The sequence below is a fragment of the Cucurbita pepo genome, chromosome 3 (genome assembly GCF_057944985.1).
Source record: "Cucurbita pepo subsp. pepo isolate OVF chromosome 3, ASM5794498v1, whole genome shotgun sequence".
Lineage (NCBI taxonomy): Eukaryota > Viridiplantae > Streptophyta > Magnoliopsida > Cucurbitales > Cucurbitaceae > Cucurbita > Cucurbita pepo.
The window spans coordinates 13,448,469-13,472,853 of NC_141800.1; the positions used below are offsets into that span (position 1 = coordinate 13,448,469).

The 24,385-nt window shown below is 36.6% G+C and overlaps 5 protein-coding genes across 7 annotated transcripts; 1 reads left to right on the top strand and 4 right to left on the bottom strand.

Moving 5' to 3' along the window:
• Positions 1-911: 911 nt before the first annotated feature.
• On the bottom strand, positions 912-1,825 carry LOC111789773 (uncharacterized). Its single transcript, XM_023670454.2, has 3 exons — positions 1,591-1,825; positions 1,381-1,517; positions 912-1,268 (listed from the first exon to the last, which is right to left on the bottom strand). The coding sequence occupies exons 1-3, from the start codon at positions 1,759-1,761 to the stop codon at positions 1,136-1,138; spliced, it is 441 nt and encodes a 146-aa protein (XP_023526222.2). The 5' UTR covers positions 1,762-1,825; the 3' UTR covers positions 912-1,135.
• On the top strand, positions 1,267-7,727 carry LOC111790959 (uncharacterized). Of its 3 annotated transcripts, none has more exons than XM_023672102.2 (7): positions 1,267-1,402; positions 2,138-2,209; positions 5,433-5,628; positions 5,713-6,196; positions 6,283-6,784; positions 6,862-6,943; positions 7,347-7,727. In XM_023672102.2, the coding sequence occupies exons 3-7, from the start codon at positions 5,590-5,592 to the stop codon at positions 7,569-7,571; spliced, it is 1,332 nt and encodes a 443-aa protein (XP_023527870.2). In that variant the 5' UTR covers positions 1,267-1,402; positions 2,138-2,209; positions 5,433-5,589; the 3' UTR covers positions 7,572-7,727. The 3 variants fall into 3 exon arrangements, with proteins under 3 accessions (XP_023527870.2, XP_086978397.1, XP_086978396.1); XM_087122271.1 differs by having other exon boundaries at positions 6,391-6,784; XM_087122270.1 differs by lacking the exon at positions 1,267-1,402 and adding an exon at positions 1,847-1,980.
• On the bottom strand, positions 7,598-12,423 carry LOC111790958 (alanine aminotransferase 2). Its single transcript, XM_023672101.2, has 15 exons — positions 11,978-12,423; positions 11,536-11,586; positions 11,264-11,314; positions 10,671-10,736; positions 10,534-10,595; positions 10,324-10,402; positions 10,125-10,229; positions 9,928-10,038; positions 9,570-9,707; positions 9,417-9,491; positions 9,181-9,301; positions 8,909-9,063; positions 8,688-8,762; positions 8,134-8,337; positions 7,598-8,005 (listed from the first exon to the last, which is right to left on the bottom strand). Exons 1-15 carry the CDS (start codon positions 12,158-12,160, stop codon positions 7,889-7,891), a joined length of 1,593 nt encoding a protein of 530 aa, XP_023527869.2. The 5' UTR covers positions 12,161-12,423; the 3' UTR covers positions 7,598-7,888.
• Positions 12,424-13,901: 1,478 nt separating this feature from the next.
• LOC111791300 (pectinesterase 3) lies at positions 13,902-16,181 on the bottom strand. Its single transcript, XM_023672588.2, has 2 exons — positions 15,041-16,181; positions 13,902-14,733 (listed from the first exon to the last, which is right to left on the bottom strand). Exons 1-2 carry the CDS (start codon positions 16,086-16,088, stop codon positions 14,051-14,053), a joined length of 1,731 nt encoding a protein of 576 aa, XP_023528356.2. The 5' UTR covers positions 16,089-16,181; the 3' UTR covers positions 13,902-14,050.
• Positions 16,182-19,425: 3,244 nt separating this feature from the next.
• On the bottom strand, positions 19,426-22,545 carry LOC111790044 (pectinesterase). Its single transcript, XM_023670821.2, has 2 exons — positions 21,489-22,545; positions 19,426-20,215 (listed from the first exon to the last, which is right to left on the bottom strand). Exons 1-2 carry the CDS (start codon positions 22,495-22,497, stop codon positions 19,524-19,526), a joined length of 1,701 nt encoding a protein of 566 aa, XP_023526589.2. The 5' UTR covers positions 22,498-22,545; the 3' UTR covers positions 19,426-19,523.
• Between the last annotated feature and the right edge of the window lie 1,840 nt (positions 22,546-24,385).

Genomic DNA, 24,385 nt, shown 5'->3' on the forward strand with positions numbered 1-24,385 from the left:
ACCCAGATCCACCTAGTAGATATTGTCTTCTTTGGGCTTTCCTTTGTGGGTTTTTACCATTAAAATAATTTATAATTGTAATGACCCAGATCCACCTAGTAGATATTGTCTTCTTTGGGCTTTCCTTTGTGGGCTTCCCCTCAAGGGAGTAAATACGGGGCGGTGTGCCAGTAAGGACACTGGACCTCAAAAGGAGTGGATTTGGGGGGCGGTCCCACATCGATTGGAGGAAGAAAAGAGTGCCAGCGAGGATGCTAGGTCCCGAATGGGGGTGGATTGTGATGTCCCACATTGGTTGGGGAGAAGAACAAACCACCACTTATAAAGGTTATAAAGGTGTGGAAACTTTCCACCAGCAGATGAGTTTTAAAGCCTTAAGGGGAAGTCCAAAAGTGAAAGCCCAAAGAGAACAATATTTGCTAGCGGTGGATCAAATTAACCTTTTAACCCATAGTAATTACTTTGATTCAAGCTCGTAAACCTGAGAGCTCCACTTTAGATAGATAGTAAAAACTCCAAAATACTTTGATTCAAGCTCGTAAACCTGAGAGCTCCACTTTAGATAGATAGTAAAAACTCCAAAACAATAGTACAGTAGGACCAAATTTTTCTTAACAGATATCAGCTAGCAATGGGCTTGAGTTTAAAAGAGCTCCACTTTAGATAGATAGTGAAAACTCCAAAACAATAGTACAGTAGGACCAAATTTTTCTTAACAGATATCGGCTAGTAATGGGCTTGAGTTTAAAACTGTAAGGACGGACGGACAACATCGGCTAGTAATGGACTTGAGTTTAAAATTGTAAGGACGGACGATATCGGCTAGTAATGAGCTTAAGTTTAAAACTGTAAGGCTGACGTTAATACAAATGGACAAAAATGGACGATATCCGTTAGCGATAGGCTTGGGATCTTACAAACATTTCTTGATCGTCTCATGGCTACAAATAATTTACATTATTACAAACAAAGGAGTTTTTAGGATTTTTTTTACAATTTATTGTATGCTATGTTTACAATCTAAGCGAAGCCATGAACTTATGATAGAGGTAAAATTATACAAATTCTAAACAAGGAAACCACAATTTCCCCTTTCATTTCACCTGCAATTTCCAGTTCTTGAGCTAAGCAATTACTACAAACTGCAGCCATTCGCTCGAATTCGAAGCTCTCCTCTTCCACTTCCAGCACCGCCATTAATGGTTTCTAAGCTCTTCTCCCAATTTTGCTGCAGGAGAAGACGATCGATCTTCAATTCGCCATCAGATCTGAGAATCCGCGGAAACACAGAACAGGAATCAGAATTCAGAACAAAGAAAAGCATATATTACGATGAGGCCTCTAGATTCATTCGAGAAATTATCGAGATCTGGTTTCTACCTTCGACGAGACTTTTCGCAAGGTAATTTCTCAATCTCTTCCTCAATACGAGGCTCTTCGTCATCATATCCTTCGCAAATAATCTCTCCATCGTCGTCTCTGTAGCAAATCACGCCATTAGAACGATCCTCGAAAACCTGCCAAAATCAACTAGACTGTAAGAACAATGATCTGATCTAAGAAGTTTAGATCACAGGGAGAGAGACTAACCACGTTGTTCTTTAAAGAACATGTAATTTGGAGAGTGAAAGTTCTGTTCAGTAAAAATTTTGCAGGTTTGAGCATAAAAACTTCACTCAGAGGTTTAGTTTGAAGAGATGTAACAGAATTTAGGGCAAAAGGAGGAGATCTGCAATTTGTGCCGATCATCGCCATTGCCATTGGAGGTCTTGACAGAGTTTGGTCTTCGAGCTTTAAAAGGATGCTTACTGAAACCAAACCGTCCTTCAATGGATTTCATATTAAACAATACAAGCGTTGAAAACCTTGCAATTCATGAAATTTTGGGACCCAATTTGCTTCATCTCGAGCACTCCCTTTGTGCATTTGAGCATTAATTTATTGTCAAATTGGCCATTGCGTCATTTCCATAATCTGCTGGTGAGTTCAATTCTAGTGGATCTTCCAATCAAATCTTACCGATTTTCATTTTCTATATTCGTAGAACAGATATAGATTAAGCATTATAAAGTGAATGTTCTCGATCAAAATATCAAAAGTTTGAATCTCTTCTAACATTTTTTTTTACGATTATCAGGAAAAAAAGTCATTGTCCAGACGTTGCTTGCAAATATAAACTACGTCAAATTATTGGAGGATGGATAACCACGTAAGTCAATCAATTTTTATCATGTAGTTCTTTTCTTTGTCTTTTATCATTTGGTAGTAGTCCTTTGTATGTCCATGTCATATCAATCTTCGGGACATTATCGGCATCTCCACTATACCTGTATATTAGGTTTTGTGTGATTCATTGTTACTTTATGAGTGTGTCACATTTACCCTAAAAAGACGGAACCAACCATTTTGCAAAGGGACAAAACGAAAACTCTTTTCATGCATTGATAACCATTTGGTTTATTCAAATGTCAAGTTAGTAGTTCAGCTCAACCAAAATCGAACATGCACATACACACGCATTCTCCTAGCTCAAACCACATCTCACACAAAAGAGTATATATATGTTTGATCAATATAGATGACGACGTTCTTGGTTTATTTATTTTTTATTTTTCTATGGATCGATTTTGTAACAACCTAATTTCGTAAAGTAGATGAAAGATTATTACTTAAAAAGAAGTGAAAAATAGTGTTGAATGAAAATTATAAACAAATATTGAAAGATAAGGTAGAGGTGAATTTCTTTTATTCAAAATTGAAAGATCACAGATACAATACGCATGAAAATCTCTTTGAAAAAATCATTTCATATCATAAGACTCAATTTATAGAAATTGTAGAGCTAACTACAGAAGTCATCTCCTAGCCTTTTACTCCATCACGCTATTATCCGTAACCCGCTTTTCTAACTCAATTTACAAAAAAGAAAGAGATGCACGAATGAGTATATAAATATTCTTCTTATACATCATCAAAAAAAAAAATAATAATAATAAATCCATCGAAAAAGATAAATTATAGGTTGTTTACAAGGTTCACTCTCCTTATCTACTATACTGAAACTGAGAGTCTTTTTATTTCTTATTAATCTCTTGTCTGCCTTTGAGGACTACTCGGGACCTTGAAGAATATAATTGTCACCCTACTAATTCGTACAACTACCTAAGCGCTCTCTTAACTCACTTGAGTTCAAACACGTCTTTTTATTTCTTATTAATCTCTTGTCTGCCCTTGAGGACTACTCGGGACCTTAAATAACATAATTGTCACTCTACTAATTCGTACAACCACCTAAGCTATTCTATTCGTTCTCCTAGTTCAACTCCCCAAAGTCTACTGTTGGATTCTTATGTCACTATTTATTTAAAGGTTTTGTTGATATCGAAATGTTATATAAGTAGGTCACAGACTTTCCTACTATGAACACTTAAGCCCGTTATACCACTTAAACTTAATTAAGAATTCAAATTCTAAAAGCTCTTAACCAACTTTAGCCCAGCCCGATTGAGCTCATACTCATACTCTAGTGTTATAAATCTAAAGCTTGTCCGGACAAATAAGTTATACTAATATGAAACTCCTAGCCTTTCAAAATTTAGCCTTAACAGGGCTCCTACTAACTTACTAATCTCTCATAGCCCCGTTACCTTGGTGAGATGTTCCTAGGAAAATGGATAATCTTGTCATAATTCTATCTTTAGTCTGTCATCATGTCTATCCCTCACATAGATAATCTATTAGGGTAGTTGACATATCCATAATAATCTCATAATGCAAATGTGACATAAAAAGGAATCAACCCTTGTATAGCAGACTCTATGTGGTCCCTTACTTTACTTTCACAACACAAGATCACGATTAGGAAAGAGTTGGAGACCCTAATCGTACACACATAGTGTACGTATTGCACTATTAGATCAATTTTCCCTCAGTTTTGGACCATTACAGCAAAGAACTCCTTCCACCTTCAACTTCATTTGACAGCAAGAATTTGGTTAAAACACGAGGAATTGGCCTCTAAAGTTCGATTGGAAGACTCACTGACAAAGCTGCTACCTTTTTTCTTTTTCTTTTTTAATTAACTTATGTTAAATTTCGAAAATAACCCTCATGCATATATGTATATATATTTAAAACGTTTAAGGATTTTATAAAATATGAACGAATAAATGTGTCTATTTCTTAAAAGGTAAATTGATGGTAAAATTTAAAAGGGCTCTTAATTAATTAAAAATACATTTCAGTTTATTGAGAATCAAAATTGGTTTCAAATTATAAAGATGGTAAAAAAAAAAAAAATCTTAATTAATTAAATAAATTTTGTTAAGAGTGTTCATTAAATATATATATATATATATATATATATATATATATTTCACTTGAAATGCTTTATTTTATATTTAAGTAATAGAAGCTTATTTTGAGTAAGGAAATATTAAAGCCATCCCCTCACCCTATATGCAATAATGCGCTGTCACTATTCCTTTTTATGTAACCCTATAAAGTGAGAATATATCATAGCAATAATTATCGGCCAATCGTCAATAATTAGAGTCGTAGCTTAGTACAAATATCAATTGTATCTTAATGGTTAACGATTTGATCTCTCCTAAGGTCTTTGTGTCTTTAAATATCTGATTGATTCGTGTATCAGATAGGGTTGATTCAAGAATACAACTTTTAATAAATAAATAAAAAAAACACTTATAATTTTAAGAGAGTTTTGTTATTTTGACTTAGAACGATAAATAAAACTTGGTCTGATTCACTCTATTTGATATCTATTCAAATAACGTACGTCATGAATGAAACATCTCTAAACTGAGTATTGGGTCGAGTTGATTGGCTCGATTCGATTCGATTCGGCCCCAGAGGATTATTTTGTTAGGTTAATGAGAACAATGGTCTAAGAACGAAATTGTGTGTTAAAATAATTTTTATGACAACAAATCTTGTCGGGTGGAGCTAAGCATCTTTGGGAACAGAGAGAAAAAAAAAAACACAAAAGCAAAGGGCTAAGCTTAAAGACTATTGTGCAAAGAAAAACAGAGCAAAACCAGCTTTTGCCTACAAACCAGACATCCCCTTCCCTTAAAAAAAGCTTAAACAAATCCCATCTATAACTCATAAGAAGCTTCCTAAAAAGAATACAAAATATCAGAGAGAGAGAGAGAGAGAGAGAGAAGAAGAAGAAGCCATTGATATTACCTTTTCTTCAAGTTTCAAAATTCATGATTCACGAGATAGCCTTTCCCCTGCCCTTCTCCTTTTGAGAGACAGTACTGTTTCGTCCCCTTCTTCATCTCAGGCGGGCTTCATTCTCGCCCTACATCTTAGCCTTTGAATATATGCATACATATATATATATATATATATATATATATATATATGTATAGAGATAAGCATGGCTTGGCTAAGCTTGGCTTTTGCAGGCTATCCCATGTTAGTAGCTGCATTTGGGTTGGGACAGTGAGGACTCTGCCACACTGCTTTATATCTAAATCATGAAGATAGAGATAGAGATAGAGATAGAGATAAAGAAGAAAAAGGAGTGAACCCTTTTGATCATCTTCAACAAGCTTGAAAGCAATGGATCTTCCCACTCCCATGTTTGAATCAAATGATGGGGTAAATGTTGTTTTGAGGCTTTTAGTGGTTATCTTCTTCTAAAGCTTCTTGATTATGGCTTGTGTGTTTGTTTTTCTGATTCAGGAACCGCCATTGGAGGGCAGGAGAAGCTTCTATGGTAAAACCAAGGGCGACCCTTTTGTAGACACCTTCCATGACCCTCTTTGCAAGCTCAACCTTAAAGAAACTTCAGAGTTTGTTAAGTCCTTACCAATGGCGAACAATGTCAGCTGCTCTGTTTCAACTCAGAGGAGGACAGAGGGTCTTAACTCAGTGACTCAAAGACGAGTTATGGAGTCTCCTTCAACTCCTGGAAGACCTGTTTTTGGGTTCAGTGTTGGAAACCTTTTAAGAAACAATGTCCCTTCAAAATGGGATGAAGCAGAGAAATGGCTCGTTTGTAGCCCTTGCAATGACTCCCCTGCCCACACATTGAAGCCATCCGAGCCCACAAGGATGTTAAAGCAATGTGAGGTCTTTGCTGAGAAGTCTCGAGTTACAGAGGAAAGGATCTCCAAAGCAGCAGCTTCAAGAACTGTTAATGGAGTTTCTGATCTACACATAAAAGGTAACAACTTTCCTGTTCTACTTAAAACTTTTCAGCTTTACTCAGAGCCCCTAAATTATTGCTACTTTTTCAACGTTTTCCTGTAGCTTGTTTAAAAACTACAGATAAGTTTATGGACAATTTAGAGGCAACTTTGTCCACGAACCAAGGCTTTGTGTTCAAGAGCTCCCCCATTGACAAGATGAAAGTTGCAGGCGCCATTATTGAGGTTCAGCACAGAGACATTGGAACAGAGATGAGTCCTCTTGGCAGTTCCACCACCTCAAGGTGTGCAACGCCATTTAAAAGCACTTCCCCAGCTCGCTATAACACGCCATCTAGCAGATCCGGGCTGCTCGGTCTGGACACCAAGGGCGGCGACAGCGCCATCATCAACATTTCCCAATTGCAGGAATGCCATTTGGCTAAGCTACAGCTTCCATCTCAATATGATTCTATTGCATCACATTGGAGCTCAAGAGAAGAGGAAGAGGAAGAAATTTCCAAAAGCTTGAGACACTCTGAAACTGGCAATGAATGCCGAAAAAGTATACCAGATTCAAGAGCTGCAGCTTGGGAAGAAGAGAAGAAGACTAAATGCTGTAATAGGTAAGCATTTATCTTTTACTTCTTATGAATTTCACCTTTGGCCAAGACAGAGTTTGATTCCTACAACTTTTTTCCAGATATCAGAGAGAAGAAGCCAAGATACAGGCTTGGGTGAACCTTCAAAATGCAAAAGCAGAAGCTCAATCAAAGGAACTTGAGGTGACCCATTATCCAAAACTTCATTTTTATTCAAGTTTTCTGGTTTTTTATGTTCTGGGTTTCGTCGTTTTCCTTCCTCGAGCCGTCCGCCATCATGGTTCTCTCTGCTGGCTTCTTGACTAGCCCCACCTCTGTTTCTGTGCTCACCTGATTTTCAGTAACCCTCATATCTGCATATGCTTCCATTAAAATAAGAATTGAAAGCTACAAGTCATCTTCCTAATAACTTTATGACAGCAATCTCCATTTGGCAAACGAAAGCGAAGAAAAAGGAGAATTTGTTTATGTCAATTGGTCTCTGGCATGCCTGAAAATCAGGGCTCAAGTTCCTGTTAGTCTTTAATGATCTTAAATACCCCACCCTTAATGGTTACTGTAAAGAACAGATGAAATGAAAATGCAGGTGAAAATAGAAAGGATGAGATCAAATTTAGAGGAGAAGCTGATGAAGAGATTGGCAATAGTCCATAGAAAAGCTGAGGAATGGAGAGAAGCAGCCAGGCAACAGCACTCAGGGCAGATTCAGAAAGCCACAGAACAAGCCAAGAAGCTAAATTGGAGACAATCTTATTCTTTTGGCCACAACATCACTTCTTGCAGTTGCTTTCCTAGCCATAACACTCACTAAAATAGAATAATGAAAACAAATACTACTTGTAGCAACTCTTCTCTTTTTCAATTTTATTATTGTTGTTCCTTGAAAGAAGAACAAGATCAGAAGGAAGAGGAAGTCACTTTCTTTGAGTTTTGAACAAAATATTAGATTGGGCTTCATTCCCTTCAATATAGTTTTGAGGAAGTAAATAAAATAAACACCGGTCTATCACTATTCCTAAATTAGGAAGTGGGAGGTCAAATTCATAATGGAAAAGTGAGCATGCTAACCACAGAGCTCATCATTTAAGGGAACGGGTTCAACATTACTATTGGTTCTGCAGCAGAGATTCAGTCACGAAACTCTTCCATGAATTGTTTATGGAACTCAGTCAAGCGTGAAACAATGTCTGGAATCTTGTCCTCCTGTGGTAGTATGGTGCATCTAAAATGCCAGGTACCGGGAACCTTCAAGAAAACAAACGACAGTCTTAATACCATTTGCTAGACCCTAGAAGAAAGAACCAAAGGCCTCTTTTATGTTTCGAGGTTCGCAGCGACATGGCCCAAGCATGATTAGAAGAAATGAAACTAACCTGACCAAAACCAGAACCTGGAACAACGACGATGCCAGTAGCATTAAGGAGGCGACGACAATAGAATGTATCAGGAGATGTATTGGCAGCTTCAGCTGCTTTGACTGCCTTCACGGGCAGGTAAATACGAGGAAAGAGATACATAGCTCCTTCTGTTTTATTGCACTCCACACCTTCTAAATTGTTTAAGGCATCTTCCAGTGCCTACAGTAGGAGTGAAAGTAAAATAAGGGGAGGTAGCAGGAGAGGAAGCAAATCTGCTGTAACATTTTCTGTAAATGCTCCTTAACTACTTTGTCAAGTGTGGATCGGCAACTCATATTCCGTTTAAATGGGAATATATATAGTAATTAAAAAACAAAAAGAAATGTCAGCAAACCTAAACAGCAACCCAAGAACACTGTGGATCTGAAACATAAGTTAACTACTGAATGACGCCCAGCACACGTTTAGACCCCCAACAGTTTAGGCCATGAAAGCATCTCAGGTTTTGCATGAGTAAATCTAAACAATAGTAAAAACTTCTTATTAATCGTCTCTGTTAATTTACTAACCTTTGCACGCCTTGCCAGAGAAGAGAGGATTCCATCCTTCTCTGCACTATATGAGTCAAAAGATTCATCTCCAACCTGCATATATAGAACTTTCTTAATATGAAGCAGCAAGAGCATGCAGTGTCTAAATATACAATTGACCCACAACATGCAGTGTCTTGAAGCGGAGAAATCAATAAACATTATTCAATTGACCCATAGTTTAGAGAGAAGAAAGTAACCTTTGGGGGACTCATTACAAGGCTTGCTAGAATCTGGCCAGAAATATTAGAACACAGATTCACTGATGCCACTTTGTATATCTGTTCCCTTATCTCAGAACTGAAACCAGTAACCTCCATGTAACCACCTCTTTTTCCACACTCGCCATAGTAACCTACATCATGTATAAATATACAACTGCTCCTTACATTTGAAATTGATCGATTCGATAAGATTTTCTCCTAACCCATGTTTCATCAGTAAATCAGATGAAAAGAAAATGAAATATCACCTTTCGAGACAGACTGAAATGATATCAATGTGATATCCTCATTGCCATAGCCCATAGACCGAGAAATCTTCTTAAAAGAGTGGAACTTCTTATCAGGAACGTAAATGTTTTCCTGATATACCTGGAGAAAGTAACAAAGATACATAAATTAACTTCAGGAGAATCAATTATTTCATTCGTTGGTTTAAAATGTATCATAACATCACTTATATTCATCTAATTGCAGATCTACCAACCTCATCCGCAAGAAGAACAAGACCCTCTTGTTTGCAGAATTCCACAATCTGCCGCTGATTATCCTCAGCAAGAACCTACAGGGTTTTACATCAAACTTTTAACAAGGGACACATTTCTTTAACCAGAAAATACGGCGTGGCAGCAAGACGCACCTGTCCTGTGGGATTCCCGGGATTTATTACCACCAGTGCCCTAACATTTATACCCTTGGACTTGGCAGCCTCCAGTTGCTTCTTAAGCTCAGAAGTTTCCAGTCCCCACCCTGCGGATTCGTCAAGATAGTATGGAACCTGCATAACACCAGATGATCCATCACATTACACTGATACAGATAAAACTCTAAATTCTACAGTGCTCAAGACAAGTTGAACAAACTCGTGCTAAAGAAAATATACGACCGCCAATTGCTCTAGAAGCTAAAACATAATTTTTTAGGTCCGCTAGAAGTTAGCACATTAAAACAACCACCGATTTTATTAGCTTGAAATTCTGAATAAAAGACTCAAATACCAGAGTGCCACCATTGAGAGCTATTGAAGCAGAGTACAAAGGGTATTGAGGGATTGGACAAAGAATTCCATCCCCTTCTGATCTTATAAGCAATTGCATCATTATATGAACCTGGACAGGGAAAGAACACCGGGATAATTAATAAGCTTAATATGGAAAAATATTATCTTTGTGCTAGATAGAAAAATGGAGGTCACCGCTGGGCTTGCACCATCTGTTAAGAAAATATCATTTGGATCGGCAGGATATCCATCCCGAGCTTCAATTCCAGCAGCAATTGTATCACGCAAACCCTTGATACCCTGATGTCAAAAGTGAAACCTAACTTAGAATCATCATCATTGCAATATTTTAGCATAAACTTCATTATCTTCTCTTATGGACATTCTCAATGACCTGGCTGTGACTATATGCGCCAGTTGCTCTTCCTGGTATTTGATCTAGAATTTCCCAAGCTCTCTTGATGGCATCAGTACTGCAATAAGTTTGGAAAATTCAGTTTAGGGAGAAGAAAACTCAGCTTCAAGCTTTGTGCAAGGCTACTAATTATACAAATGACATGTTCTTACAAGGAAGAAACAAAAATATATATAAAAGTTATGATACCTGAACAAACCCTGTGTTTCACTTCTGTCCAAAATAGCAGGATGATCGCACAATGCAAGAACCTGAGATTCGGAAACATAGTAATTTTTCCATCCATTATAAGAAATGCCAAATTCTGTGAAAAAGAGTTAACAAACCTCACGGAAGAAAGTAATTGGCTGCTGACCAAGGGACTGGGGATTTCCAATATTGCAGTAGAGTATCTATATGAAATAAAGACAACAAATCGATGAAGAACGTTAACTCAATGATGTTATAACCATATAGTTCAGTGCCATAAGATGGCTGCAGCCAAAAGACCCATTACCAAAAGTCAATAAAATTTCATTAATTAGAGGTTGTATGCATCATAATAAAAGAAAGTATCGCTTGCCTATTTAAATCAAATTTGCACAGTTTCTATTAGAAAGTGGGTACTATAACAGACCAAACCCACTACTAACAAATATGGTTCACTTTGGTCCGTTACATATCGCCGTCAGTCTCACGGTTTTTAAAACACGTATGCTAGGGAGAGGTTTCCACACCCTTATAAGAAATGTTTCGTTCTCCTCTCCAACCGATGTGGGATCTCACAGTTACACACGTATAAGGAGATATTTTCACATTCTTCATCAATTACTAACCGAGTATACAACATCATAGAATGACTAAAGGCCATCCAACTAAAAAGCAAACTAGAAGACTACAAATCCGTATTCTGATTAACAGTTGATATCATTTTCCATACCTCATCAAAAGGATGCGAACCAGGCTTAGCCAATAACTCCTCTTGTAATCTCTACAGAAGAAATGCATAAAAAGAACAATAAGATAAAGAAAAAAAATACAACACCTTGCTAATGAAATTCAAGAAACGAAGTTCTTAACCAACCATAAAGGGAGATTGATTATTCTTACATCAAAACAAAAGACAAAATTAGCTTTTAAAATTTTCAATCTCCCATTAGGTTTCTATCTGTCTTAAGCGTGTAGTCTTACACAAAAAGCCAGTCAACTTACCTGGGCAAGGGTAACGATTTCACCTCTGACAGCATACTCACATTTAAGCACCTGGAAAAGAACATGTTGAATGATCACTACGTATAAAGACGAAAAAGACAAACGTTTCCACAGATAACCTAAACAGATTGAAACTCAATAACAATTCAATGGAGTATCCATAGAAAAGGGGGATTATATTAATAAAGAAATTCAACACCAATTATATAGCAAGCATTACGGACTGAATCTGAAAGGGCTCCTTTCAAAGCTAAATAGAAATCCCCTCAAACAGAAAGGGGCTTTCAAAAGTTAATATAATCAAAGCAGAGTCATGATTCCAGGGATGAACCCGAACAGTATGAGCAAAAGAACATCCACAAACTCTAAACATTGACTTGTTAATAACCAAACCAATCAAACGGATCAACAGAAAACATAAAAACCAATCAAGGAACAATACCTTTTCGTTAATGGTGCCGAGTGAAACGGGATGAGTGGAAGAAGAAGACATGGATGAAGAAGAAGAAGAAGAAGAAGCGGGGTGATCGAGAATGGGTGAAGAGGACAAAAGGCGGGGAAATTGAAGGGAGCGCTTGCGAAGAAGATCGGCAATTGTGGCGGAAACGCGAGCGTATTTCCTCATGGCTGGATTGAGGAAAATATATAAAATCGGGGGCGAGAAGCAGAAATCTTGAGAACTGGGAAGGAAAAAGCAAATTTGTAGGAACGGTGAATACTTATTGCGATTTGATTCGGATGGATTTGGCGCACACAGACTTGACTTTGGTTGAATCCGTGTGTTATATAAACAACACAATTGTCAGCGAAAATTAGTTAACAATTCATTTATGAACATCTCTCTCATCCTCGGTTCCCTCAATTTTCCCCAACCCTCTGTCCACGCCACCCAGAAATTGGATACTTTCCTAACGCTACATTATTATTATTATTAATTATTATTATTATTTCCAAAATTATTAATCTTTAAAATAATTTTAAAAATAGGTGTTTTGGTTTGGACTTCACCAAAACCACTCATACCAATGGAGATAGTATTCATCGCTTATTAACCCATCATCTTCCACTAAATTAACCCATGTGGGACTCACTCCCTATAATCCTCAACAAAAGATGTATGTATTTTTGTTATTTTATTACTTTTTGGTGAGATTGAAAAGTCGAAAATACCCTTAAAAAAGGCATGAACGATGGCATTCACGATATAGTTTTTAGATTATCGTACATGTGGAAGGGAATTAAAATTTACTATTTAGTGGGATCGAGTACTTAATTTTTAAGTGATAATTTGGGTAAATCTCTAAACCCTTTAGTTGTAATTAGATTATTAGGTAAGTATTTAACTCTATCATTTTTGTTATTAATATTGAGATTTGTGTAATTGAAACATGCTTTATATGTAAGAGCACGGATAAGGTAACGACTTTTCTATTAAAATTTAAATGTTTTATTTTTTTTTTAAAATGGTTGAATAAGTTTGTTATTATATTGTTGTGTATTGTATGATATGATATAGGTTTGATCGTGAAAATAAATACTTTAGGACATATGCATTCATGTTATGTTTGATGATTGAGGAGATTATCGTAAGGGTTACACACTGTGTGAATCGGGTAACTAACCACTAATGATCGTTTGTAGAGTGATTGCAGATAGTAGTTATCAAGGTCAAGGTTATATGTTGTGTGAACGGGGCAATTAGGGTAACTAGCCAATAATGGTCTCTATGCATAGTGATCACAGATAATGATTATCAAGATCACGGTGTATGCTACGTGAATCAAGTAATCAGCCATTGATAATCATTTTAAGGTGTAAGAGTATATATTGATTTTTATGTGTTAAGGGCTACACACGGTGCGAATTGGGTAACTAACCACTAACAATCACCTTAAGAAGTGATTGGTGAAAATAGTTTTAGTGGGAAGATTACACGTTGATTGTCTCAAGTAATTAACCACTAAAGTCCATCAAATTTCGTTTGATTAGCCACATGATGGTCTAAATATTTGACCCTAATAGAGGAGCTTCCCGCTTAGTATTTTTAATATTATCTATATATATATTTGGTAAATTAGTAAAATAAACTATATTTAATTTTAGATTAGTTCGTATTTAAAATGCATTTAATGTTTAAATTAGTCACTCAAAAATCAAATATAGATTATTTTTTGTTATTTTAAAATCTATTTAAATTAGTCATTTTTCACCTACGTAAGTGGGTCAATTTAAAATAAATAAATAAAAACATCACCATTTTAATAAGAAAAAATATTTTATTTTATACCTAACTATATTAAAATAATTAAATTAAGTACTTAGTACAACAAATTTAATCTAATCTAAATATAATCATGGATTAAATATTATTTTAAAATCTATACTCCATTCTTAGCTTATTAAAACTTGCACTCCAAACACAATTTTATTCAAAACCCAACCAGAAAAAGAGGAAAAAAAATTATAAATTAATTTAAACTGCTCAACGTGTGAGTTTTCTTCTTCTATGTGTTTATCACAAGGATGTATCAAATTTTACACTGGTGGCCGGCAACCATTCCTCGCCGTTGAGGAACGTCCGGACGGTGAACTTTGCGGCCTCGGCGTCTGTAAGACTGGGCCTGTAACCGGTCCATTTGACCCTCTTCTCCACGTTGGATCCAGGCCCACTATTCTGATACTCCCCGTAAAATATGCTGCTGGGTGGGTCCTGCCCGCTCACCCATTCCTTCCACCCGATGGGCTGCAGGAAGGCCCCAATCTCCGACTGCATAATCACGGTGGTGGAAAATTCCTTCCATGGCCGCCCCAAGTAAGTGGGGGCAGTGAGACTGTCGTTGTAGGCCGAAAAAGTGCATTTCTGAATGGAAATGCCGGAGTTTTGGTTTATGTCTTTTTTGCCTTGGGCTGTGATGGTGTTGAACTGGTTGGGAAGTGGCTGCCTTGGCCGGATGTTGCAGTTTTGGAATACCACGGCGGCGTTGCCGAAGATGAAGTCGATTGTGCCGGTGATGTCGCAGTTTCTGTAGAATTGACGGTTTGAATGGGCGTAAAGAGTGTCTTGATAGCCATCAAATGAACATCCGTACATCACAGATAGGTCGGAGCCTGACCGGAAGGCGACGGCCTGGTGTTTGGCCGGCCCGGCTGTGTTGATGAACCCCATATCCTTCCCGATGAATCCTTTGCCTTGAACAGCTGCAGAACCAAACAAAATTAATCAAACACAACAGCCAATTCACAGAACAGGGAAGAAGAAACGACAGGTCAAAAGGGAAAGTGGTGGAAAGTGGTGGAAAGTTGCCCTCACATGGCTGACAACTCGACCATGTGGGTTTCTGACGACAAGGGTAGTGGCCTATGTACCCAATCAATACGCTGATTATCGGAAAAAACTTTTAGGTTCCTATTTTAAACTAAAATTAATTGAAGTCTATGAACACATCAAATTGCTGATAGATTAAATGAAGCAATTCAGAACAATGAAAATCATTCAATGGATTACCAAAAGTGGCGGTGGCGTAGGTGGGAGTGCCGTCGATGAAGTTAAGGCGGCCTGAAACAATGGTTCTGGTTTTGCCATCTCCGTACATCATAACATTCCACTTGCTCTTGTCCAGAATCACATTCTCTTCGTATAATCCTTCTTTTACATAGATGATGAATCTTTCTTTACTCTTCTTTGGCACCGCTGCTACGGCCTCTTTGATCGTCGTGAAATCCCCTGTCCCATCCTTCGACACCGTCGCATGCGCCGTCACATTGTTCTCCTGCAAAAGCCTCCGATCGCCGGGGCTTAACCACTCCGGGAACGCCATCAGTTTCCGGTGGATAGGGATGTTGAAATCCGCCAACAGCCCCAGGATTTTGGTCACAATCGCTAAACTATTGCTAGTGAACTCGGTCGAGTTCGCCATTACCACTTGCAAATTTTCGAGAACCGCAGTCTGGTTTAGATCTCGAATGGCATCGAGGCAGGTTTCTTGGTCTGTGATTGTGGTGCTCAGCCAGGTTTTCAGATCTTCAATCCTCGACGGCGACAAGAACTTCTCGCCATGGCGATCCACTTCCATGGATGAAACGGTGTCGTTTAGTGTGTCAATGGCATCTTTGAAAACAGACGAGCAGATTCCAATCGCAGCTTTAACCTTCACATCACTAGTACTGGAATTTAGGTTAGAGGCATAATCAGAGAGTTTTGAGATCGAATCGGTGGCGACTCGGAGAGAAAGCTTGAAGAGAAATATCGGATCGGTGGTGTTGGAGTTTTCGAGAGAGGATTGACAGGAACTCGGATACTGAGTGACGCTACAGAGAGTTTTGAGTGAAGCAGCCGGAGGGAGCTCAGTGGGAGGAGTCGAACTCGTGGTCGAAGAAGACGAAGAGTTCCGTTTATGAATGACGATTCCGACGACGGCGCCGATGACCAAAGCAATAAGAAGAACAACAGAGAGAAGTAGTATAATGAGTCGGCGGCGAGTTTTCTGGCGGAAAGCTTGGTGTTCGAGCTCGTCGACCTTGCCGTAGCCCTTGAAGGACTTGACGGAATCCATGGAGGAATGGAGGGAAAAGAGAGGAAGAGAGAAGGAGGTTTAGGGTTTGGAATTTGGAAACTGAAAAGGAAATGCGTAGCGATCGAGAAATGAAGGTAGCTCAGGGAATTGCCTTTATAAAAAGGAACAGAATCGAGTAGCACAGATGTGAACTTCTCCTTCTTGGATGGATCTTGTTTTTTTCTTTTTTTCCTTTTTTTCTTTTTTTCTTTTTTTGGTAGTTAAAAAAAATGCTAATTTAATAAAATTATCTTTCAATTTTATATTTAGTCTAAAAAAGCATTTAAATTTATTTATTTTTAATAACATCATTAAACTTTTTTTTAAAAAAAAAAAACTTTAAATAGAATTCTAAAAATAAAATTAACATCCTTAATTTTTTTTAAAAATATTAATTTTTTTACAATTAACATATGGATGGAAACTATTTATTTACACTTTTTTTTAAAAAAATTATTTTTTATTTTTAGGATATTAAATTTTATCTACACATTTTCATGCTTTTTAATTTTTTAAATTAAAATTTTAATGATATTAATGAAAATTCATAGGTATTTTTTAAATAGGTAAAAATATATTTAAAATTAAAAAAAATTAAAAGAATTAATTAAACTCTTGGTAGTTTAAAACTTAAAACAATATTTTTTAAACCATTTTCAAAGAAGATATTTTTTAAACAAAATATTAGCCATATATTGAAAACATACCGTAAAAATATTTTTTTAAACTTTGTCTGAAAGTCTTAAGGATATTTTTTTAACTTTTTTTTCTAAAATTTGAGGTACTAATTAAACTTTTAAAGTTCGTATATGGCTTATAAATATTTTTATTAATTTAACCATAAAAAATTGAAAGCACCCAAACGAAAATTTAATATTAATTTATCTTTTATATATTTTAAAATTTGAATTATAATTTTAAATAAAAATTAGAATACGCATATATAGAACTATGTCATGACCAACCTCCACTTCAGTTCACTGCTGTATCCTTCTCAATCTAATAACAATTTTGAAACATTTGTGTAAACGAGAAGGAATAGAATTAAATTAATTGGTGAATAGTTACGCGTATTAGATTTGATTCGGTGAGATGGTTAGTTGTAACCCATCTTATACTCGTTTTGCTTTAAATAAATCATACATACGGCTGCTTCCCAAACATTTCCCTGTTTTATATTCATATTTGAACGCTTCTTTTGAGCTAAATACCATTGGTTTCTCGAACCCTATTACTATCTATTCTATTTATTTCAATGCGACATATGCCTGTTTGAAGGCGCTGAATGCGGTGCCTAAAGGTGCGCGTAGCCGACTTCATTGATGTTTCTTTGAGTTTCTTATTCAATTGGCTTGTGTTCATAGTTTCTGTGGGCCCTTTGTCTCCTACTTCATATCCATCTCATGTTTCCTCCCTATGTCATGGTGTCTACACGACTACTCGAAATCTATGGATTTTCTTAAACTTATTCCATCAAAAGAAATTTGAGTATGAATTGAGTTGATTCGATGTAACGACCCAGCTCCACCACTAGTAGATATTGTCCTTTTTGGACTTCTCCTTAAGACTTTAAAACGCGTCTGCTAAGGGAAGATTTCCTCCCTAACTACACAATGTGTCAGCTTTCTCGTTGTTCCCCGAAGGGGGTTAGACACGAGGCGGTGTGCCAGTAAGAACACTGGGCCCCAAAGGAGGTGGATTTGGGGGTCGTCCCACATCGATTGAAGGAAGGAAAAAGTGCCAGCGAGGACGCTGGGATTCGGGAGGTGGATTGTGATGTCCCACATTGGTTAGGGAGGAGAACAAACCACCATTTATAAGGGTGTGAAAACCTTCCCCTAGTAGACCCGTTTTAAAGTCTTGAGGGGAAGCCCGAAAGAGAGCCCAAAGAGGACAATATCTACTAGCGGTGGATCTGGACGTCGAATTGATATGATGCACATTTTTCAAAAAGCGGATTGATACAACCATTTACTTTCTCGAGGTTAAACACATACCCAATAGTTAAACTTCAGGTATCGTGGTATTCTGCATAGTCAGCATTACAATATCCAACTAACTTGCTATCTTCGCTTCTTTTGTACTAAAGATCATAGTCGATTGTACCTTTCACAAACCTCAAGATCCGTTGAGACGCATCTAAATGATGATTATTTGGGTTTTGCATGTACCGACTCATGAATCCAACTACATAAGAAATGTTAGACCGAGTTAAAGTTAGGTAGATAAGAGTACCTACTAGTTGTTGGTATATTGTTCCATCGTTCCACTCTTTGCTTTCATGTGCTCAAATCTTGGCAATTGGGTCCACGGGTGTCGAGACTTGTTTGTCCTCCAGCATGCCAAACTTTTGAAGCATATTTCACGTGTACTTTTTATTGGTAGAGAAACAATTCTTCATTTGTGTGACCAACTTCTAGGCCGAAAAACTGTTTAACCTCTTCTAGTTCTTTCATCTAAAAAAGCATCATGATATTGTTATGGTTCTTATGAGCTCTCGAGGGTTGTGTGGTTCTTTGGTAACCTTTTCCTTTGTCAACATTTTTGTATCAGCCTATGGTGGGCGACTTATTGTTATTTCGACTTTTACTTGTCACAACCCATGGATGATGATAGACTTTAGATCTAGTTCAGTAATCTCCTGTTAGATCAACTTGATCATGTGGAAGTACTGAACAATCGTCATGTCGAGTTCTGAGATTGCTAACAACTTATTTTCTAGAAATTACGACCTCGTATTGTTCTTCTTTGAAAAAAGCATCACGAACGTGTCTCATGCTTCTTTCAATATTTTGTCATCCCCAATGTGCTCCAACATCTCTTATTTGGCAAGTCTTCAAGGCAATCATTACTTTACTTGCTTTGATTCCATTTGCTCAAGGTGTCATTAGCAACTTTCTCGTGAGGCGTAATTTCGTTTCCGCCAACAACCTCTCAAATGTCTTGTCCACGATGATAGACATGCATGTTGTCCACGTGTTATAGTTGTTGATATTGAGTTTCTTGATTTCTCGAAAGATTTGGAGATCACATAGAGCATCCGTCTCGTGTCCGATTGACACCAAATTTTGTGAGCATTCATATTTCATACCGACAGACTTAGCTCCAGAACCGCAGCCCGAATTCCTTCTGAAACACCGACTTTCGAGGTTAAGGTAAGGGACCTACTCGACCCTTCAACAAGCCTGTCTTTGCCACTCTTGTCTATTCGATGTCTCTATCTTACTTATGTCTCGACTTCTTCAATACCCACTCTATATAGTGTGTTAGATGATGCACCGTCGCATCATGACACTCATCTAGGCCCTCGTGCTGCAGGCAATCAAATAAGAAACCATTTATATCCTAATACTGACATTTTATTAATGATGATGCAACAGAACACCAACAATACAGCCACTAGTCATTACACACAAAGTCCGAAGCTTATTAATTCTACAGACCAAGTGAAAATGGGAATCCGGTGGAGCTCAGCCACGTGCCGCCGCTTATGAACTTCCCAGCCGTGAAGCTCTCAGCTTCCGCCGCACTGCTAATAACCCTGTACCCCTTCCACGTCACTCTTCTGGAGGTATCAGCACCGGCCCCACTATTCTGATACTCTGCATAAAACAGAGTATCAAGCGCAAAATTCCCATCCCAAATGTGCCATCCCGCCGGATCAATCACATTGCTAATACTCGTCTGCATAACCACCGTCCTCGAGTATCTCTGCCACGGCCGCCCCAGAAACGTGGGGAAATTTCTGATCACCGGCTGCAAATCGGAGGTGGTTCCGATTCGGCATTTCTGGATGACAATCCCGGTGTTCTGATTTGGGTCGGTTCTTCCCTGTGCAGTGACCATGTTCTTCTGGCCGGGATTGGGGCGACGGGCGTGGATGTCGGAGTTTTGAATGACGGCGGCCGCATTGCCGAAGATGAAGTCAACGGTGCCGACGATGATGCAGCTGACGTAGAATTGACGGTTGGAGTGGACGTAAAGCGTGTCTTGATAAGCGAGCATGTCGCAGCGGTAAAAGGCTGAGAGGTCGGAGCCGACGCGGAGAGCCACCGCTTGGTGCTTCGATGGACCGGCGGTGTTCTGGAACGTAATATCTCTCGCCAAGAACCTTCCTCCCACCGCCGCTGCAACAGAGAAACAACCAAATCATCGGAAATTAACTTTCGGAGATGTTATTAATTTCTAATTTACTCTTTACTCTTTATTTTAATTAATGTTTAAAATTATAGAGTGGTTGATATTTCAAATTTATTAAAATTTACAGATATAAAAATTAAATTCAAATTTAATTAATTTTCAATAATTTAGAATTAGTTAAAGATATCTAACAAATTAGATGCAAAAAAAAATTAATATAAGGTTCACAAATAAAAAATATAATATAATGTTTTATCAACGTATTTTTTTTAAAAAATTAAATTTAATATTACAACATAATTTTTATTAAAAAAAACTCATTATAATTTTAACTTAAATATTCCAATCAAAATCTAAAAAATTCGAGAATATATAAATAATAATATTTATAAAAATTTCCAAAATTCATTGTTTTGACCAAAAATTTACCTTTATTAGTTAAAATAAAATATAATTTGCCTAAATAATATCATAACTTATTTGGTAGAAAATAATGAAGATGTAATAGTACCAAAAATAATAATAATAATAATAAAAGATTTATTATAATTTGTAATAGAATATATATATTTATTTATTTTATATCTAAAAAAAAATAGGGAAGAGTGGGGCATGTTCGGGAATGGGACAGAAGATGAAAATATAATCTCTATCTCAGTTTCTATTTATCCTACCGAAACAAATCACTTTCCATTATCTACTCCATTCCCATTAAAAGAGAGATTCTCCACTCAATTCGAGTCCTCAGGGTGGACTCCAACTTAAGATCTAGAAAATAAGAATTATCATCCGCTATTTAGTGATTTAAAAAATATGTCGTATTTATAATTTATAATTAATTTCTTTTGTATTTTTTTTATTTGCGGAGGAAAATGTAGGATAAATTATAATATATATATATATATATATATATATGAGGCAACAATGGAAGCAACTTGCCGGATCCTATGCCACATAGGTTTCACTTCCAATTTCAAATATATATATATTTTTTGTTTTGTGCGTAAATGTCAAAGCTTGACATTAATTTCGAGTTATGGACAAAAATAAGATTTAGGTGATTTTTCATACCAAAAAATATATATATATATATATCCACAAATTAAATTTCGTACCATATAAATTATATAAAAAATAAAATAAATTTTAATATTTTTTCTTTTTATTTTTTAAATGTTCTGAAAACTATTTTTAGGTCAAAAAATAAAGACAGCATTAAATAATAAAAGATTGAGAATTTAGAAAAGTAAGATGTGATACCAACGGTGGCGGAGTTGAAGGTGGTGCTGCCGTCGACGACATTCCTGTTCCCGGTGATTATGGTGGTGGTTCTTCCATCTCCCCAGAACATTATATTCGTCTTACTACTCGGCACATTCACATTTTCCCTATAAACCCCCGCTTTAATTCTTATTATATATCTCCGGCTACTCCTACTCGGCGCCGCCGCCACAGCCGCCGACACCGTCTGGAAATCGCCACTTCCATCAGCTGCCACTACTACGTCCGGAGTCGCCGTAGACGACGCTTGCAAAAGCTTCCGGTCACCGGGCGACATCCAATCCGGCCAATTAAATTCCGACATGGCCATGGACCTTCCTCGGATGTTGTAATGATTGGCAATGTCGGTGTCGGTGAGATTCTTAATCAAGGCTAAGGCAACACTGCACAATTTCTCGACATGAATTTGTCCTGCTAGCAATGATTCTCGTATCTTCTTGTCGGCAATGTCGTGTGAAAATCCGTCCACGCATGTCTCCTGATTAGTAATGGCGGAACTGAGTAAGGTTTTGAGGTCATCGGCGTATTGTGGCAGAGATTTCTTTTTGGGATACGCATTGAGATCTTCCACTACCTCATACAGCTCTCTTAGCGTCTCCTCCCCTGTTTCCAGACAGTCATGGAGCGCAATTTTCTCTCGCTTTGTCAGATTCTTCGTCGTTTCAAGCAATTTCTTGATGCTTTTATAGTTTTGTTTCACTGCAGAAATCGTGATGTTTACCGACGCTTCGATTATGTCTTTTGAACTCGACACCTTCTTCGAGCTGGTTTCCACGGCGGTGGATATTGTCGACTGGCATAGCTCGGGATACAGAGTAACCGCGCACGTGCTTCTCACGGCGGTCACGTGGTCGTCCGACGAGACGCCGGCGAGGAGAACCGCAGCTGAGAGGGCAAAAATGAAGAGATTGTGTTTTTTGTTGGAGATGGAAGTGGGGCTGCCGGTGATGGGTGCTCCGGCGACGGTGGAGTCGTCGGTTTGTGCCATTGGTTGGGGGGAGATTGAGGATGTGTTGTGGTGGAGGGATTTTGGTGGGTTATAAGGGCATAAAAATATAAATTAAAAAAAAATTGGTACTCGGATCGGGTCGGGTTTGTCGGGCCCACTTACACAATTTCAATAAAATAATTAAATAATGGAATTAATTTCGTGGCTCTCCGCGTACTATTTTCTCGAGTCGTCTGACAATTTGGTCGGCAAACAACAATGACAAAAATTTCAAAATATTTGAAATTTAGATATGTGTTTAAATTTTATTTTTCTAAAACTTTAATTTTATTTTAGATTAAATTATAAAAAAAATACCCATTTGAAAATATTTTAAGTAAATTATTAACAATTTTAATAATGAGAGTGGCTATAATAATTATGTATTAAAGGCGTGGGATCTCTTGTAATTATATTTAAAAAGTGTATGAATTTAAATAAATTTAAAATATTAAAATGAGATGGAATTTTATTTTTATAGTTGAATAAATATGAAAAAGATATTTATATTTAATGGAGAAATAAAATTTAAAATTGATAGAGAATTATGAAATTAAAACATTATAAATACAATTAATGTACCTGATTGGTTATTATTCTTTATTTACGAAAAATGATGTCCAGCGTGGAAAACAATGAAATTGCGAAGGGGAGAGGGCGTCTTAAACTTCAAACTGATAGAGAAAGTTTAGAAAAAGAGGTTATTTTTAATGGGGGAATTTAGGGTGTCTTTATTTTTAAATTAAATTTAAAAACGTTATTTTCACCTATAATTTCATGTATGTCGGAGAGATGTTAAAAGTTTATGAGTGTTCATATGATTCATCGATTAACTCGAACCATTCAATTCAATATATATATAATTTTTTTTTTTTTTTTTGTGGTTTGTGTTGAATTTTGGAAAAATCGAAAATTAAGGTCGGTTCAAGGATTAATATTTTCTTTGTCGGGTCAACCTAAACCCCCGGGTTACAATCTAACCATACTCTACTCGATTACTGTAATATTAAAAATATTAGACGTTTGTAAGTAATGTTAATCAGATGTGTTGTATCCTTGAGATTTTTTAGTAATTTGTGTAACATATATTCTGGATAAGTAAGATTTTAAAAAATAATTATATTAAATAAAATACATCCCGACACCCGGTTGAGTTGTAAACTTTTATTAAAATTAACTAATAATAATTTTATCTATATTTATTAATTTTAATAAAAGTACATTTTTAATTTTAATTTGTAATTGTTAGTTATCTTAATTTTAATTCAATTGATTTTTTTTTTTAATTTAGATGGAATGACACGTGTCCGTATACGGAGGCACTTGTGGAAGTGGACAAAAATTAAGAGGCATTTATAAAAGTAGTAACCATTTTTCAATTTTATAAAACTGGCAAAATCTGAATTAATCGTCTTCTAATTCATTGCCACGTAATACGTGGTATACCGAACTAATAGCAAAACAGATATGACACCTCAGATTTTTGTGATGATGTGGCTGCCCGAAGTAATTATGTGACACGTGGCTATGTGATGGCGTGGCATGTTTTTGTCATGACTAAAAACAATTAAAATTAAAAACCCTAGGTTTGAAGTATTTTGTCATGTTTTCAAAACCCACAAAATTGTTGTTATATTTACAAATATAGAATACAAATGAGATTCGATATATAATAATAATATTATTATTATTAAATAAAAGATTATAAAAATATATATAAATTAATCTTTCCCATTTTTATTGGATTTCAAAGAAATAAATAAATAAATAAATTGGCGGTAACGGCTACACAGACCTTTACTCAGTATTATAGTAAATCCGGATTGCCACTCTGACAGACCTTTACGTACGACAGAATTCTCAATGTTATTTATAAGTTTTATTCGGT

Bases quoted from the DNA above. Each gene is read 5' to 3' on its own strand.
- LOC111789773 (XM_023670454.2), bottom strand. From the start codon at position 1,761: ATGGCAATGGCGATGATCGGCACAAATTGCAGATCTCCTCCTTTTGCC. The intron at 1,518-1,590 runs GTTAGTCTCTCT...TGATTTTGGCAG, and splicing joins GTTCTTTAAAGAACAACGTG to GTTTTCGAGGATCGTTCTAA. The intron at 1,269-1,380 runs GTAGAAACCAGA...GCGGATTCTCAG, and splicing joins TGCGAAAAGTCTCGTCGAAG to ATCTGATGGCGAATTGAAGA.
- LOC111790959 (XM_023672102.2), top strand. From the start codon at position 5,590: ATGGATCTTCCCACTCCCATGTTTGAATCAAATGATGGG. The intron at 6,197-6,282 runs GTAACAACTTTC...GTTTTCCTGTAG, and splicing joins TTCTGATCTACACATAAAAG to CTTGTTTAAAAACTACAGAT. The intron at 6,944-7,346 runs GTGACCCATTAT...ATGAAAATGCAG, and splicing joins CTCAATCAAAGGAACTTGAG to GTGAAAATAGAAAGGATGAG.
- LOC111790958 (XM_023672101.2), bottom strand. From the start codon at position 12,160: ATGAGGAAATACGCTCGCGTTTCCGCCACAATTGCCGATCTTCTTCGC. The intron at 10,403-10,533 runs GTATCATAACTT...AACTTATTGCAG, and splicing joins GAAACACAGGGTTTGTTCAG to TACTGATGCCATCAAGAGAG. The intron at 8,006-8,133 runs GTTAGTTTCATT...GTTTTCTTGAAG, and splicing joins CAGGTTCTGGTTTTGGTCAG to GTTCCCGGTACCTGGCATTT.
- LOC111791300 (XM_023672588.2), bottom strand. From the start codon at position 16,088: ATGGATTCCGTCAAGTCCTTCAAGGGCTACGGCAAGGTCGACGAGCTC. The intron at 14,734-15,040 runs GTAATCCATTGA...TTGGTTCTGCAG, and splicing joins CTACGCCACCGCCACTTTTG to CTGTTCAAGGCAAAGGATTC.
- LOC111790044 (XM_023670821.2), bottom strand. From the start codon at position 22,497: ATGGCACAAACCGACGACTCCACCGTCGCCGGAGCACCCATCACCGGC. The intron at 20,216-21,488 runs GTATCACATCTT...TCTCTGTTGCAG, and splicing joins CTTCAACTCCGCCACCGTTG to CGGCGGTGGGAGGAAGGTTC.